The sequence below is a fragment of the Mobula birostris genome, chromosome 23 (assembly GCF_030028105.1).
Source record: "Mobula birostris isolate sMobBir1 chromosome 23, sMobBir1.hap1, whole genome shotgun sequence".
In the NCBI taxonomy this organism is placed as follows: Eukaryota; Metazoa; Chordata; class Chondrichthyes; order Myliobatiformes; family Myliobatidae; genus Mobula; species Mobula birostris.
Genome location: NC_092392.1, coordinates 13,185,994 through 13,204,184, shown reverse-complemented (window position 1 = coordinate 13,204,184; position 18,191 = coordinate 13,185,994). Strand labels below are relative to the sequence as shown.

At 41.1% G+C, this 18,191-nt stretch overlaps 2 protein-coding genes across 3 annotated transcripts in view; one reads left to right on the top strand and one right to left on the bottom strand.

Moving 5' to 3' along the window:
* LOC140186906 (ADP-ribosylation factor 4) overlaps nt 1–11,704 on the top strand; it is a 28,662-nt gene extending 16,958 nt beyond the window's left edge. The window contains exons 5-6 of the mRNA XM_072241667.1: nt 2,924–3,049; nt 10,111–11,704. Of these exons, the coding sequence (XP_072097768.1) occupies nt 2,924–3,049; nt 10,111–10,197 (213 nt within the window). The 3' untranslated portion in view covers nt 10,198–11,704. The remainder of the gene's footprint in view (nt 1–2,923; nt 3,050–10,110) is intronic.
* Nucleotides 11,705–13,921: 2,217 nt separating this feature from the next.
* The window catches only part of sbf1 (SET binding factor 1), a 197,680-nt gene continuing 193,410 nt past the window's right edge, over nt 13,922–18,191 (bottom strand). For both annotated transcript variants that reach the window (XM_072241664.1, XM_072241665.1), the window contains one exon: nt 13,922–18,166. In XM_072241664.1, coding sequence (XP_072097765.1) covers nt 18,068–18,166 — 99 coding nt within the window. In that variant the 3' untranslated portion in view covers nt 13,922–18,067. The remainder of the gene's footprint in view (nt 18,167–18,191) is intronic.

The window sequence follows — 18,191 nt, the reverse complement described above, 5'->3', positions numbered from 1 at the left end:
CATCCTCCCATGTGGGGCCTTGCTAAATTCCGTGTAGAGAACGTCCCCTGTCCTTCCTTCCTTCCTGGTAACCTCCTCAAAACTCAATAAGATTGGTTAGAGGCAACTTACCATCCACAAAGCCATGTTGACTATCACTAAAGGGGCCTTGTCTATCCAAATGTACAGTCCCTGAGACTATCTTCCAATAGTTTACCCTATCTGTACCCCTTTCAGTATCTTGTATACCTTACTGATATCCTTTTTAACTATTTCTGTTCCATGGTAAACAGACCTAATTTCTCCAGACTCTTTCCTTCTAACTGAAATGTTCCAAGCCAGATGGCATTGGGGTGAATTTCCTCTGCACCCTCCAGCAATTTAACATCTTCTCTGTGGTGAGCTGATCAGAACTGCATATAACGCTCCAGCTGGTTGTTGTATAAGATAGGAGCATAACCTCACTACTCTTGTATTCATTACCTCAAATAATGAAGGCCAGTATCACATATGCCTTCCTAACCATGTTATCTACCTGTGTTGTTACTTTAAAGAACTTTTACACCAAGGTGCCTCTGTTTCTCAATACACCGTTGGGCCCTACAATTCATGGTGTCTGCCCTAGCCTCATTAGTACTCCCAAAATGCATCACATCTCATGTATCTTGATGAAGCCCCATCAGCCATTTTTCAGGCCATTTTACCGACATATTGATGTCACCGTTCAGTCTAAGCAACCCTCCAAACTATCAACAACTGCACTGTTCTTTGTATCATCAGTGACCCTAATAATGACACCTCTTACATCTTCATCCAAACCATTATTATATTACAAACAGCAAGGTTCCAGTATTGACCTCTGTGGAACATCAGCTGTCACAGATCACAAAAAGAACCCTCTACCATAACTCGCATCTCCTAACGTTAAGCCAGTTTTGAATCACTGCCACTAACCTCAAAGTTCCCTCACCCTGCACCTCCTGTTTCTACCTCCTATCCAAGATCCACAGACCTACCTGTCCAGGTAGACCCATTGTTTCTGCTTGCTCCTGCCCCACTGAACTTGTATCTGCATAACTCGACTCAGTTTTATTCTTCCCCTTCCCCCTCCTACCTACATCTGTGACACTTCACACACACTTGATTTTTTTCCAAAAATTTCAAGTTCCTTGAAATAGTTTCACTATGGATGTCCAGTTCCTTTATACCTCCATCCCCCACCAGGAAGGCCTCAAAGCTGTCCATTACTTTCTGGACACTAAACCCAACCAGTTCCCTCCACTACCACTCCTCGGTGTAGTGGAACTGTCCTCGCACCTAATAATTTCTCCTTCGGCTCCTCCCACTTCCTTCAAACAAAAGGTATAGCTATGGGCACTGGTGTGGGTCCCAGCTATGCCTGCCTGTTTGTTGGCTATGTGGAACAGTCTATGTTCCAAGCAGACACCAGTATCGCTCCCCAACTCTTCCTACGGTACATCGATGACTGCATTGGTGCTGTTTCCTGCACCTGTATAGAACTTGTCGACTTCATCAACTTTGCCTCCAACTCTGCCCTCAAATTTACCTGGTCCATTTCCAATACTTCACTCCCCTTTCTTGATCTCTCCGTCACTATCTCTGGAGATAGTTTGCTCCCTGATGTTGATTATAAACCCACTGACTCTGTTACCTAGACTATAACTTCCCACCCTGTTACTTGTAAAAATGTTATCTCCTTTTCTCAATTCCTCTGTCTCTGCTGCATCTGCTCTCAGGATGAGGCTTTTCATTCCAGAACAAAAGGGATGTCCTCCTCCTCCAAAGCAGGGAGCTTCCCTTTCTCCACCATCAACGCTGACCTCAACCGCATCTCTTCCATTTTGCACACGTCTGCCCTCACCCCATCCTCCCTCCACCCCACAGAGATAGGGTTCCTCTTGTCCTCACCCCTCACCTACCACTCCACCAGCCTCCGTGTCCAAAACGTAATTCTCCGTAACTTCTGCCATCACCAGCGGGATCCCACCACCAAGCACCCCCCCCCCCACCCCTCCGCTTTGCTTTCCATGGGGATCGCTTCCTATGTGACTCCCTTGGTCCTCCCCCCACTGATCTCTGATCTTCCTCCTGGCACTTATCCTTGTAAGGGGAACAAGTACTACACCTGCTGCTACACCACCTCCCTCACTACCATTCAGGGCCTCAAACATTCCTTCCAGGTGAGGCACCTGTAAGCCTGTCAGGATCATCCACTGTATTCAGTTCTCCCGGTGAGGCCTCCTCTCCCCCCTTGACACCTGATGTAGATTGTGGGACGGCTGTGTCGAGCATCTTTGTTCCATCCACAACAGGCAGGATTTCCAGATGCCCCCAATTTAATTCTTCACATTCCCATTCTGCCATGTTGGTCCACAGGCCTGTACTGTCCTGATTAGACCACTCTCGAGTTGGAGGAGCAACACCTCTTATTCTGTCAGGGTAGCATCCAACCTGACAGCATGAACGTCGATCTCCCTAACTTCTGGTAGTTTCTACCCCTTCTCTTTTTCTATATACCATTCTGGCTTCCCTTCTCACCAGCCTGTCATCCCCCCTGGTGTCCCTCCTTCCCTTTTGGGCATCGTACACTCTCCTATCAGATTCCTTCTCCTTCAGGCCTTTACCTTTTTCACTATCACCTCCCAGCTTCTGACATTATCACCCCTCCTCCACCCACCCTGCCTATCACCTGCTGGCTTGTACTTCTTCCCCTTCCTCAACTTGTTAATCTGGTTTACCCCTTCCTTCCAGTCCTGATTAAAGGTCTCAGCCTGAAATGTTGACTGTCCATCGATGCTGCTTGACCTGCTGTGTTTCTCCAATGGTTTATGTGTCAAAGAAGTTTGTTTGTTCTCAGCCTTTGTTTAATTTTAATGTATAATTACTGAGCTTGTGCTGCATTTTCTTTCCCCTTTGTTCCCAGCTGCAAGAGGACGAGCTGAGGGAAGCAGTGTTGCTGGTATTTGCAAACAAGCAGGATCTGCCAAATGCCATGGGTGTAGGAGAGCTTTCTGAAAAGCTGGGATTACAACACATGAGCCAGAGAACTGTAAGTCTTTATTTTCACAGAGTGTGCCTACACAGAATTAGTGTTCATTTACTTTGTAAATGTATTACAGCAAAAAGGTAGTGAGCTTTAAGCACAACTCTCAAATTGACCTGAATATTCGTAGCGAGGAGTGTACCTGTAGCTGATGCACCTTGATGGTTAAAAGTAGACAATGTTCATTGATGGTACTTGCACCTGAGTTTCAATGTATTGGCTTCGTGTGCTGCTTCTATATGTGAGCATGGTTATTGTCTTTAGCATACATAGGGTGTGAACAGCATGGAAAATAGCTTTTTGTAATATCAGCACAGTACATTAGAAAAACAGGCACAAGTTAGCTTTAACATTTACTGTAAATGCATAAAACTAGTACAAGTTGAGAGAGGAAAATACACATAGTGTGAAGTAGCACTACGATTTTTCAGGTTAGTTCAAAAAGCACAGAAAGTGTTGTTCGTCTTCAGGATCCTGATAGGTTTGGGGAAAGTGTATGACCCTGGTTGGTGGGGATCCCTGATTATAAAATTGATTATCTGAACATTTATCTCTGGTATTTGTGGCATCCTGCTATGCCTCGGGGATTTGTACTGGGTCCAGTGTTGTTTGTCATATATATTAATGATGGCGTGGTAAATTGGATTAGTAAGTATGCAGATGATATTAAGATGGGTGGAGTTGTGGATAATGAAGTAGGTTTTCAAAGTTTGCAGAGAGATTTAGACCACTTAGAAGAGTGGGCTGAAAGATGGCAGATGGAGTTTAATGCTGATAAATGTGAGGTGCTACATTTTGGTCGGACTAATCAAAATAGGACATACATGGTAAATGGTAGGGCATTGAAGAATGCAGTAGAGCAGAGGGATCTAGGAATAATGGTGCATAGTTCCCTGAAGATGGAATCTCATGTGGATAGGGTGGTGAAGAAAGCTTTTGGTATGCTGGCCTTTATAAATCAGAGCATTGAGTATAGGAGTTGGGATGTAATGTTGAAATTGTGTAAAGCATTGGTAAGGCCAAATTTGGAGTATTGTGTACAGTTCTGGTCACAGAATTATAGAAAAGGTGTCAATAAAATTGAAAGAGTACAGAGGAGATTTACTAGAATGTTACCTGGGTTTCATCTCTGAAGTTACAGAGAAAGGTTGAACAAGTTGGGTCTTTATCCTTTGGAGCATAGAAGGTTGAGGGGGGACTTGATAGAGGTATTTAAAATTATGAGGGGGGTAGATAGAGTTGACATGGATAGGCTTTTTCCATTGAGAGTGGGGGAGATTCAAACAAGAGGACATGAGTTGAGAGTTAAAGGGCAAAAGTTTAGGGGTAACATGAGGGGGACTACTTTATTCAGAGTGGTAGCTGTGTGGAACAAGCTTCCAGCAGAAGTGATTGAGGCAGGTTCGATGTTGTCATTTAGGGTTAAATTGTATAGATTATGGACAGGAGAGGAATGGAGGGTTATGGGCTGACTGCAGGTCAGTGGGACTAGGTGAGAGTAAGAGTTTGGCATGGACTAGAAGGGCCGAGATGGCCTGTTTCCGTGCTGTAATTGTTATATGGTTATATATGTGAACATGTCTCAATTTGTAGAAGTGCTGAATCAGTCCTTCTATAAATTTAAACATATGCACATAACATTTACTTTGTAATGTGCTGGAGATGTTCAAAGGTGTAAAAGGAATATATCTTTTTGGTGACCGCCTCTTGGAACTGCTGTTGTATGAGCTTTGAAAGGAGACAGATCTGAGCTTTCTTACTATCATTAATCGTATACTTCTTGCCATCTCCAAAGAGAACAAAGATCCCAAGGTGCTTAATCTGAACTTTCTGACATGTATAGAGGCTTGCATATAAAGAAAGTCCTATTGGGAGCTACTGCTGGTCTCTGTGAAGCAACTGATGAAAAGTGGAATCACAAGTAGATATTAGGCTTACTGGTCTATATTTCCCTGATGGAACCCTCGGCAGGTTCCCAACAGCTTTCTCCACCCACCTGGTTTAAACCCTCTATAATAGCACTAAGCAAATCTGGTTGAGCACAGTAATGGCACGGTGAGACTGGCCTCTGTGATAAGCACGTTACTGGGGAGAATTCTGAAAGATAAAATATACAAGCATTTGGAAAGACAGGATTTGATTAGGGTTAGTTGGCCTCTTCTGCATGTGTTCATCATGGCTTATGAACTTGATTTTTAGATTATGTGACCAAGGAAGTTGATGAGGGCAGGTGGTTACAATGGTTGATATGGACTTAGTAAAGTCTTTGATAGGTTCCACATGGCAGGCTGCTCTGGAAGGTTAGATTGGATGAGTCCAGGCAGAGCCATCTGATTGGTTACAGATTTGGCTTGATGTAGGAACCAGAGGGTGAAGGTGGAATTTTTTATTTCTCAAGCTGAGGCCTATAAGTAGTGATGTGCCTCAGGGCTTGGCGTTGGAGCCATTGTTGCTTGTCATCTATTAGATTATGAAGACACGCAGTCTGCTTTTATTGTCATTTAGTAATGCATGCATTAAGAAATGATACAACATTTCCTCCGGTGTGATATCACAAAACACAGGACAAACCAAGACTGAAAAAACTGACAAAACCACATAATTATAACATATAGTTACAACAGTGCAGCAACACCATAACTTGATGGAGAAGTCCAAAAGTCTCTCAAATGTCCCACATCTCACGCAGACGGGAGAAGGAAGAAAAACTCTCCCTGCCTTGCCGACCACAGTCCGTCTCTGAGTCATCCGAAAACTTTGAGCCTCCGAATCAGCTCTCCGACACCGAGTACTGAGTGCCATCTCTGTCTGAACGGTTCGACCTCAATCTCAGTTACCAACAGCAGGCAAAGCCGGGGATTTTGAGGCCTTCCCTCTGGAAGATTCCCGACCGCGCAGTAACAACAGCAGCGAACGAGCGTTTCAGAAATCTCTCCAGATGTTCCTCTGTGCTTTCACGTCCATCTCCATCAAATCAGAATTGTCCATGGCCCCTATTTAAACGGATGTGATACCGTTTTTCACTGGAGGGCTGTGCACGCGCGGCGCGCTGCTCTATCTCCTCCCGCCGTTACCAGTGATTTAGATGAGAATGTACAAGACATGGTAAGTTTTTGAATGATAGTAAATTAGATACTGTCCATGAAGATCATCAAAAATTACTGGACAGATCTGATCAGCTGGATAAGTAGGCTGAGGAATAGTGAATGTAGTTTAATTCAGGTAAAAGTCAAATCCAGTTTAATTATCATTCAAACCATACAGCGTTCCGTTGGAGCCAAGATGCAAAAACATACACGCGCATTCACAGTGAGGGTGGGGGGAGAACAGTCATGCAAGAAACACGTTTTTAGTTGAAGACCCTGAGTGACAATTCCTACAAATTGATGGTTCCTGGCGGTCCAGCCTGTAATTCCACTGATCCAGCACTGTGGAAGGCAGCACCGGGTGAGGCCACCCCTATCTGAGTACGGACACCACAGTATACTGTCTCCATTGTCTCCTCACCTGGACTACAGCAGCAGGCATACCTGAGGCTTGAAGCCCAGTCCTTGCTACAACAGAGGCATCACTGCTGCCTCGCCTGTTGCCTCAGCACCAAACAAAGAAAACAGACCTGCGGCAATCAATGTTCAACAGGTCCTTGTAATCATAAAAGAAATTTCCAAGAAAGTGACTCATGGTTTGCTGCATGCTGCCTTCGCACCCCATCTTCGGTACCTTCGAGTAGCAGGCAGCAGCATGGTCTGGACTGGGGAGAGCTCCTCCGAGCCCAATCCAGCTCCTCCAGCGGCCCTGCTCTGCTCCTGCAGCCCAGTGGCCAGCCTCCCCTCCTCTGAACTGCTGGCTGGCTCCTAAAACACCCTAGCCGGTTACTCTGAACAATGAGCAGCTCACCTGTAGTTATTGGAGTCCAGTAGAGTCTTGCGATTTAAAAAAAAACATACTTTACAAAGAAAAAGCATCTTTGGCTGGCCCCTGAGAGGCCTCTGCGTCTACATGTACCATTTTACCAGACGTGTCGAGGAGTTGCACTTTTGGGAAGTCAAGTCAAGGTCGGTGTTGCAGCACAGAAAGGCCGTGGAGTTCAGGTGCACTGGATTAAGATGGGTTATTTTCTGGTAAATAAATGGTAAGTGGGAGGCCTTCAAAAGTGAAATATTGAGGGTTCAGAATCTGTATGGTCCTATTGGAATAAAAGACAGGCTAACCGGTTTCGGGAACCTCTGTTATAGAAGAATATTGAGGATATATAAAAAAAGAGGGGGAGGCATATATCAGGTGGTTTAAGATCAAATGAGGCACTTTTGTGTAAGAAATGCAAGAGAGAACAGTTACAGAAGGAAATCAGAAGGGCTAAAAGAGAATATTAAGTTGCTTTGGCAGACAAGGTGAACAGAATCCCAAGGGTTTTTTAGATGTATATTAAGAGCAAAAGGATAGCAAGGGTCAAAATTGGCCCTTTTGAAGATCAACATAGTCATCTATGCATGGAGCTGAAAGAGATGGAGGAGATCTTAAATTAATTTTTTTGCATCTCATTATTTGGGAACTGAAGCAGAAGAGTAGTGAGGTCATTGACTATATCTGGATTGCAGAACAGGAGGAGCTTACTGTCTTTACATTAATTCGAGTGGATAAATCTCCAGGGTGGTGTGAGTGTGGAAATGGTAGATGTGAGGTTATTTGTAACATTTTAGAGAGTTTGGATCGGTACACAGATGAAAGCAGTATGTCTGGCTGTAGGTAGATGGGCTAGGCGGAAGACCAGCCTGGCGTGCACTAGATTGCCTGATGGACTGTTTGTATGCCATAGTGTTCTGTGACTGTGACGTGGTTCCCTGAAAGTGTCATCACAATAAGTGTGGCAAAGAAGGTTTTTGGCATGCTGGCTGTTAAGTCGGGGCATTGGATATAGAAGTTAGGAGATCATGGTGTGGTTGTACAAGACAATGCAGAGGCTGCACTTGGATAATTGTATTCAATTTTGTTCACCCTGCTACATTAAAGATGCTAGTAAACTGGAAAGATTGCAGATAGGATTGGCAAGGACTTTACTAGGACTTGATGGACTGATTTGTGGGGAAAGGGTGGACAAGCCACAGCTGCTTTTCCTTCGATCTTGGAAGACTGGTGAAGTTACAGGGGTGTAGAAAATCATGAGGGATGTAGATAGGGTGAATACATCGTCTTTTTCACAGCGCTGGGGAATCAAGAGGAAACAGGTTCCCTCTTGAGAGACAGCTTAATAAAAACTCGAGGGGGAACATTTTTTTTTGTTGCACGGTGTAATATGTATAAGGAAAGAGCTGTCAGAGAAAGCTTTTGAAGGTACATTCACTCATTTTTTCCAAATGTCTTTTAAAACTTGTTAATTGGAAAGGTTTAGAAGGCCAAACACAGGGAAATGGGTCTAGCTTGGTCTGGCAACTTGGTGAGCTACCTCAAGAACTAATGCCTAGTAGCTCTCTTATCTACCGTGATATGATGTGCTTTGAAGGTTTGGTCATGGCCAAAGCTCTTGCTTGAGCAAGGACCTGGACCTGCTGAAATTTATCTATTGCCACAACAGGTCTAGTGGGTATAATCTGGCTCTCCACTCTAGACAACAGCAATATATATGTCAGGCTGCTGTTTAACATTTACAGCTTGGTGATCAATACCATCATGCCCTCACTACTAATCAACAAGCTGAAAAACCTGGGCTCCACTTCCCTCTGTAACTGGATCCTTGATTCCTCATTGGAAGATTTCTGACAGTGTGGATTGGTGATAACATCTCTTCATTGATAATCAGCATGGGGTCTTCTCAAGAATGTGCACTTAACCTACTGTTCTACAGTCATGAATGTGTGGCTAGGCATAGCTCAAGCACCATCAATAAACTGGCTGATGATACCACAGTTATCAGGTGGCAAGGAGTGAGATTGATTGGCTGGCTGAGTGGTGTTGCAACAGCAACCTTACAGTTGGCTTCAGCAAGACTAATGAATTGATTGTGAACTTTAAAAAGCAGAAATCAGGAGAACATGCACTCATTGAGGTGGCAGTGGTAGAAAGGGCGAGCAGCTTCAAGTTCCTGGGCGTCTATGTAACAGAAGATCTGTCCTCTGCACAGAACATTGATGCAATCACAAGTAAGGCAGGCTAGTTGCTCAGCTTCATTCGGGCTAGGAGGAGATTTTGTATGCCACCAAAGGCTCTAGCAAAGTTTTACAGATATACAATGGAGATCATTCTGACTGGTTGCATCACCGTCTGGCATAGAAGTTCCAATGCACAGGGTTGGAAGAGGCTGCAGAGGATTGTAGACTCAGCCAGTTCCATCAAGGACAACCTCAAAAGGCAGTTCCATTAAAAAGGGGGCATCCATCATTACACTCACCATTCAGAACATGCATCTTCTCGTCACTGCCAACGGGGACCAGCTACAGGACCATGAAGAACTACACTCAACGTTTCAAGAACTTCTTTACTCCCTCATCAGATTTCAGGTCCACTACCTCACCATTCCACTTCAGTACTATATTTTTTTTTTATTGACTGTGACTTGAATTTTTTAGGTCTTACACTATTGCTGCAACAAAACGATAAATTTCATGACATGTCAGTTATGGTGAACCTGATTCTAATTCTGAGTTGTTTCTGTGTCGTATGACTCTTATCATTTATGGTGTTGCATGTTTTAAATTATTCTAAATCAGGCAGCTTAAAAATATAGATTTTCTCTATTTTGTTGCAGTGTTAATGGGTAAATTGACCTCTTGTCTTTCACATAACCCTGCACTTAAGATAATGCATAGATTTTGGTCTGATCTTGTATTGAAGATTCAGACTTGGGAATTTCCTGAAAACTTGTATCAACAACTTTTTGTTAACTTCAATTATTCCTGTTAATCTGTTTCATCATTATTCACCACCTTCATAGAATTTCTGGTTTCCATATTGCTGTGGATTACAACAAAGGTTATGTGAGGTGATGGATGAATTGTGTGTGTATGATGACTTTTTTCTTTGGAAAGAATTCTTGTAATGTGGTTTTAATTTCTCTCTCTTTGTCTTCACAGTGGCACATACAGGCTACATGTGCTACCCAGGGTAATGGCCTATATGAAGGACTGGACTGGTTGTCCACAGAGCTCTCCAAACTGTAGGAGAAGAATAACATCCATGTTCTCGCCTGCATTGGTGTGACAACTGCTAGGACTTGAACTCAAAGACTTTAAACAGCTTATTTTCCCTTTCTTCCATTCTGTATACCCTTATTTTCATTTCATCTCCTTCTGTTTGCCAGCTCTTTATAATGCATGTTTTTTAATTTATCCAAGGTTGGACAGGGATTATCCTTTCATTCAAACAATGCATGGATATTCCTTGCAGGACCAGTTTGAGGAATAACAGCATAAGTTGCCTCTTAGTTGCAAATTAGAACTTTTTTTGTGATTAAGAGAACTTTGCAACCTGCTTTCAACTGCAATAGTTTCCCACTGCAGTTCTAAATACATACCCAAGTAACTGGATGAGCCACATCAACAGTATCCCACAGAGCTTGTTAAATCTGATTTTGGACCATAGAGTATTTTAAATGGTTGCTTGATGCACAATAATGACCCCCCCCCCCCCCCCCTTCAGAGTTCCACAATCAATGTTTTTAATAAGCGGATTCCAGCAAAAGAAGAGGTTTTGCATTTGTTTGCTTTTTGGCTGCAGGTGCCGTAAATGAGCATGGCTGTATTGTTTCAGATTTAGACAAAGTGGACACATGAAGCCTTGTTCAGTCACCAGCTAAACTGTAGCTTGTAGACTGAGTTTTTAAATCTTCATTTTGTGAAGAGTACCAGTTATAAGATAAACAGATTCGTGAGCAATCTTAGCTTAACTGCAGCAATCAGGTGTTGACTGGATAAACCAACTTTCTTTTCATTCACTGATCCTTGCCCTGTGTGAAAGAGCCTTTTATCTTTGTGTCAAGTTGCCCTTTATTTTGATGGATGGTCATGTCTCCCCTCCCAGCATATTCCTCTAAAATGGGATGATAATGTTGGCATTTTCTTCAGTGTAACATCAGGTGACCAGTGAGAGTTGTGGGCCAACCTAAATCTTGCTAGGAAATACTTTATGAATGGAGGTACATCACTTAAAACTACAACAATTTGTATATTTTACTTGATGGCTGTGCATTTTTCACCAACTTAAGAATAAACCATCAGGTTACAAAGGGCACTGGTTTGCTGTTTTAATGGCTTGTGAGTAAATCATACTTTCCACTGTAGTATAGGGCAAACTTGGTTAATAATTGTGCCTCTTTGTGTGTATATATGTGGTTTAAAGATACAGCCAAATCTTAAATTGTATGCATGGGCATTTACCTCATTCTGCCATGGTATGTATTTGTGCTTATGTAAAAAATTATGGGAAGCCCTTTAAAATTTCCCTTGTGTTAATGTAATGTTCTTTTTGGTTATGTAAACACTTAGAGCTTTAGCTGCTGTAAACACATCTGCAAATTTTTTTTGCGTTCCCTGTGGAAACTGTGATCCTGATAACTGGCATTAATCTAAACAGTAAATCAGTGAGCTGAGACAAACCATTCTGAAATTGCTGAGGCAGAGTACCTTTCCTGAAACTGACTTAATCTTAATAAAGGCCTTTTCAGAAACATTCCCTAATATTTTGTGCATGAATTGTGCTTTCAGCTTCATCTTTTGTGTTTAAAAATGGGACCAGTGGATGCCAATGTGTCCATCTGACATGGTGGGCAAGGGTTGGAATTTGATGCTCTGGAAAATAGCTTCCTCGATGTTTGGGAGTGGTAGGAGTATCCTACCAGTTCTGGGAAATGAGGTGTGGAACAAAATGCGGTCATGGTGAATATTGGGTTTTGTAGTTGGGCAAACCTTTTGGTGGGGGGGAGGGGTAAATGACAAACCATTTACTTAAATATTTGGCCTAGAAAATGCAGTGTAAACTAGATTGTTTAGAACAAAGCTTTTTTCCCCTCCCCCTGGGCTATGGATTCAGGATCTTTTTGGTGAGCAGGAGCCAGCATGAATGAATTATAGTATCCCAAGACTCTTGTGCCATTTGTGAGATCATGTCTCCATTATCCTTTAACATGTGTGCAGAAATGATCAAAACTTCATTCTTCTCTTTGAATGCAATACTGTTAACCTAACAACATTTGAGGGTTCTAATGAGCAATTGTAGACCTGAGAGATTCTCTATTTCCATTGAGACACACTGATTTCAAGTATTTTTGGAATTTTCAATAATCTTAGATTTACAAGATGTGCTGTTTCCTTTTATTGCATTTCAATCACTCCTGTAAGCCCTGGCTTTAATTCTTAAGTATATGATCCTTAGACTTAGAGCAATGGAAATGGTCTTTACTGTCAACTTTAAATATCACATTGTCACTTTCTTAATTCTAAATTATGGTCATTGTACAATCTTTCTTTGTAATCCAGCATATTTAAAAATCAAGTCCCAGAGTCATTCTGGTAAAATTGCAAATTGTCCAAAATTGCTCCTGGTATTCCCACAATGATCAAACCAGTTTTGTTGGTATTCTGTAACTATAATGCCTTGCTTTGTAGTCATTTAGAAATAAAGGGCAGCATTTTATTAGCTTATTTTTTGTACATTTATAACATGCATGTTGATCTATAAAATATCTTTAGTCATCCACTACCTAGACTTTAGAATGGGATATTTGTTAAGTCATACTTTTTGGGATAAATTTTGTTTACATTGAGTGGCATTTGTTAGTTTGCTATTAAATTTGTACTTGATGCTTCCATTTACAATGCCTCCTATTCCTGTCATCATCAAATTTGGGTGTGTTTTATTTCATAAGCAAGCATCTTTTACTCTAAGATTATTTATTTTGTTGAGAAAAAGCTTTGTTGCTTTTGAATTTCATTGAATTTAGTAGATCTCCTTAAATAAGTTATGAAAAATTGCTAATCCACTACTTTTGGCACCTCAGGCATGAGTGACCCAATTTTGTGACAACAGTCAAGTCTGGTTACATAGCACACAGACTGGGTGTAGCTTCTTATATTGAAAAGATGGCATGCAATTCAACACCAACACCATTAAACCAGGGTGGGTCAACTGTTGTCTTGGTGCATTGATGCAAACTAAGATGGAATATAAATATTAACAGCATTGTGTTAACATATGGATGCTTCCTATGGGTGCAGTGGCATTGAAAAGCAAACCTTGGGATGAAATAGAATGTTTAAAATGAGGATGAGGTTACAGGAAAGTGGGATTAACCCAAGAACCAGCATAGACTGATGCTGAAAAGGAAATTGTACTAAAATATTAAAACATGGGTTTGTTTGGCAAGATCTACGAGATAAAAGGAATTGCAGTAACTCATTCAGATGGTGCAAAATCTCCATATTTTCAACCTAAGCTGGATCAAAACTTTAAGAATTGGACAGGTTAATAAAACTCATTGATTGAAGATCAAATCCCAGGAAGTGTTTGAGTGCCCTGGGGAGTTTCTACCATGTTAGGTAAGTGAGGGAACAATAGATATGATTAAATACAGTAGCCAAACATGATGGGACTTGGTCACTGAGGCCTTTGACAAGATCTAATGCGGGATGGTCCAAAATTTGCTTGGTAATAGGCTGAATATGTTGAAGGGTTGTTTGATTATACAAATGAGATGTAATTAAGTTCGTAGATGACTCAAATCATTGTTATTGATAGATTTAGGTCACAAGATGATACACAAGTTGCTAAGATGGGCAGAATAATGTATATTTTTACCAACTGAACTACAGCAACCTTCTGTACACACACACTCACACATGCTTTTGTTTGAGAAAAGATCCAAACCTAATATTTTAATATATATATTTTATTAAATTTGTTTTTCCCTTTTTCTAAGCACAATACAGGACTCAGTATGGAGACCACAATGTACAGACTAATAGAAATCCCAAACTCTACATGGTTAATGTATTTTACAATATGGACTTGCCCATCTTTATACAGGAAATGTAAATTGAGAATATGTACAAATTATCTTCATATTTCAAATAAAAGTATTTTCAAAGTTACAAGTTTAGGTCAAGAGTAGAATTATTTTAAATTTGGGAAGGGAGAGAAAAACATCACTTCTTAAACTAAACATAGCCTGAACAGAGGATTTTAGAAATCCAAAAATTAATGGCTCAATCTGCCAAAATGTTCACATGAAGTTCTAGATAAGATGCTACTTCATCTATCCTGAAATCATACTCGGCACTGCAATCTTGTAAGTGGGACACCAACTAGACAATTTACTTATTTCTGCCAAAGACCACTTGCTGTCTGTATTTCTTATTGTTCCAGCAAAATCAAAAGACTATAGAATCTGAGGATCACATGATTGTGAGGCCACCACAGGCCACCTCCAAAGTAGCAAACTTTCTACTATGGGAGCCCTAAGGAGTGCTGATGCTCCTTTAGAGAGAGTTAAAAGGGGATTGAGTTCTTTTCCATCCTCTAGACTTATCAAGGTTCACAAATCACTTACATGGGGTGATGTAGAATGCAGCAAAAGCTGTGGAAATGGAGTAGGCTAACTACCAATGCACTTCGCAGACACCTAGGAATTAAATAATGCCCAGAGTCTTCTCAGTCTCATGTATGGATTTCAATCGTGTTTCTTTGCCCTAAAATCAGCTAGGCATAGCCCACAGCAAAAATAAAATGCATTCCCAATAACCCAGAAAGATCCAAACAGCTGATAGTTGGAATAAGAATGAGCTTTTATACAGCAGATGGAAATAAATGCTCACAACTCATGCCTACCCCACTGGAGTATTTGTTGGCATGAGAAAATGGGGAGATTCCCATCTACGCTGTCTGCTCTGGCCTTGTTCAGCTAGATGATGTAATGGGAGCTCTGCTGAAAAGTACTAATTTAGTGCTGGGCCTATTTGCAGTGTCTGATGGGACAGTATAGAGGAAGTTATACTGTGCTTAGCCTGTATTGCAAATTGCTGAAAATTTTAACAAAATTGACGCAAGCTTTATTCTGCACCTGAACCATGTCTGGTGAATTTAGAACATGCTAAACTGGTGTCGCTGAGTTGAAAGAAATGGGGAGCAAAATATATATTCAAACGTTTCTAAAAGAAATTTCAAATTGGGGCAAACTATAAGCCACAGACAGAAACTTATGCTGTCATGCTTTTGTTAGTAATCCATAGCGCTGCCCTTCTCCCCCCCCCCCACCCCCAATCAACAGTAAGCCCCTGTACCAATTGGCAGCAAATTGGATAACTGATAGGGGCAATAACACCACCCTGATTTTGGTCAGTTTCTATAACTCACATTGAAGGAAGAGATTCAATTCCTGCTGAATTCTAGTCAAAATGAAAATAAACGGAAATGCTGGAAATGTACTAGTTCTAAAACTACTAGAAAAATGAAACAAATGTATGGACCATTCACTGGACAGGGCTGTGGACATTTCCAGCACATTCTGCTTTTATTCATAGCATAGTACAAAGAACAATCAAACAGTATTGCAAAAAGATAACGCCTCAATGAGGCAGCCTCGTGAGGGGGATGATAATGAGGCACATGAACTATGAACGAAAGGTCACTTTCACTCATTCCAAGATCCTTCTCTAACTTATTAATGAATTAAACTTTAATTTGGATGTTAATACATCATTCTTTCAAACTTCAGTATACCACTCAACACTTCGTGATACTGGGAAAATTAGGTGTTAAACTTAGTGCAGAATATTTGGCTTGGGAACTTCTATTTCTAAGTGGCTGAAAAAAAAAATATCAACTGTTTTAAGGACAGCATTTTTCTTCAACAAAGCCACCACAAACAGAGTTTGCACTTCCCAGGATTCCAGGGAGACTAGTGAAGTCTATCATGACACTACAACCTTTAACAGTGTTAGAAGTTAACTGGAATCAAGTACCAATGATAAGATCTATTGAGATCTGACAGCAAAGAACTACAAGCAACAATTACTGAATTTAAGACATTGTGAAATACAGTGAGATCACACAAGCCTAAAGCTGCAAAATGTACAGAAACTGCTCACAACAGTTAGAGTACACAATTTGGACAGAGTGAGAAAGAATGCGTTGAGAGATAGATTTTAGTATCAGTATTCAAAACTTGGCGATCACAATATTAACACTAAATAGGAAAACAGTTTAAATATATTTGAAGACAGACTGAGAAATCAATATACTCCAAATGCTATGGATCAAGGGCCCATCAGTTTTTCTCAATTCATCCAAAAGTTTGTTTTTTTCTATTTTGGATAGATTTGCTGAGAACTATCAATTGGATGGCAAAGACTCTATCTGCTGTAGTCTAGAGTGGTGAAGATCACTAAGAGGCGGCACTGTGTACACTGAACCCAATAGTACTGTTGCTTCCTGATGCAGAACAGGCATGCTTTTGAAGTCCTTATTGCAGTGGGTTGGCAAAACGCAATATTGAGCCATTTATCAATGTACAGCTGGGCTCAATGTCTTTGCTTTCTTCGAGGAAACAACACTGGAAAAGATGCACGTGTGGATACACAAACTATCATCCAACCTGTACACTGATAATTACAGGAAGCTGTTGCATAAATAGAACACGGATTAAACTATGTACAGCTGTACATCACTAACAATAGAATAAAAGCTACAACACTGTTAAAATAATCTCACAGCTGTGATGTTTCTGTGCAGCCACTCTGAAGAAGTGGAAGCCCCCTCATCTTCCCACTTTCACTTGCCCTTTGCCTGTTGATACTCAATGGAATCAGTACTGCTCAGTATGATGCAATGGAAGGGAACACCAGGCATATCGGGAAGACGAGGGAGAACTCAATCTGGGGAAAGGAGTTGGTCAAACCAGCTTCACTGCACTCAACCTTTCACAGCTGTATCTGTAAACATTCTGAGCGTATATCACCTGTTAAGCCCTACCCTTTGCATAAGTTAATGTAGAACCAATCACACAAACATTATTTCTCATTGTCCTACTGCTGTCCTTGCAGTTTGAAGATATCTAGCCATTTTAAAGAAACATTAACACTCCCTCAGAGAACTGCTCATTGTGCACTGTATCTTTTAAGTCCCATCCACACAAGCTGCAAACAGCTGCAGTTTACCCCTTGGCAAATTATTTGCAGATTTCTGCAGCATTCCTCAGCTGTGCAGGAGTGAGACTTCACTCATATCACCAACCCATGAAAATTAGACCCAGCAAAAACTATTCCCAAATGTGTTTGTAAACTGCTTATTGCATTTTTTTTTAAAAAGGTGCATCCTTTCTAAAAAGAATTCACTTCAAGGCGAGAGGATTTAAACATTCCCCTCTTTTGGAATTGACCTGTTTCTGATGCAGGAACTGCTTGACTTGTTCAGTTCTCACTAACCTGACAGAATTGCAACATCACACAAAGATAAACTAATTACAGGTATGTAACAAAGTCAATAATAATGACAGTGAAATGACTGATCAGCAATCTACATCCTCTCTGAAAACAGGTACCGGTAATTCATCCAAGAGAGTATAGCTGAAATTCTGGAAACTGAACAAATTTGGTGAAAGAAGCTTTTAGCTGTGGCATTTAAGTTATGAAACTAATGACCTAATACGTCAACACTAACAGAACCAGAAGCAGAAGAAATCATATCATGCGAGAAAAGTTTGAGGAAGAAAGAATGAAAGGATTTTGTGTTTGGTTTATTCCTATTCTGATCTGTACCATCTTTAGTGGTGAAATGTGTCTTTCCCACCTTCTCTGAGCAGCTCCTGACTCTCAAATGGACTTCCATCAACAAATGCACAAGTATGCCAATACAGGATGTGGGCAGCAAGACATCCAACCACTGTCCTCAATTAATTCTTTTGGATTCCATGATTGGGTGGCTCAGAAGTTACCAATTCCCACAATACACTGGTTCAATACAACAGCTGCTGTCCAGTATGAAGAGAGATCCAGGTGATATAAGCTTTACACCCAGCCGTCCATGGGCAATGCAAGGTACTCATGCATCTGACAAGCAGCTCTGTATTTTATCAATCCACTGCTGGGCACTCTGGCAGTCTTGGGCACAGAAATTGTAAACTCTTTTAGTCGTCTTCAGCTACAGATAAAATAAAAAGGATAAT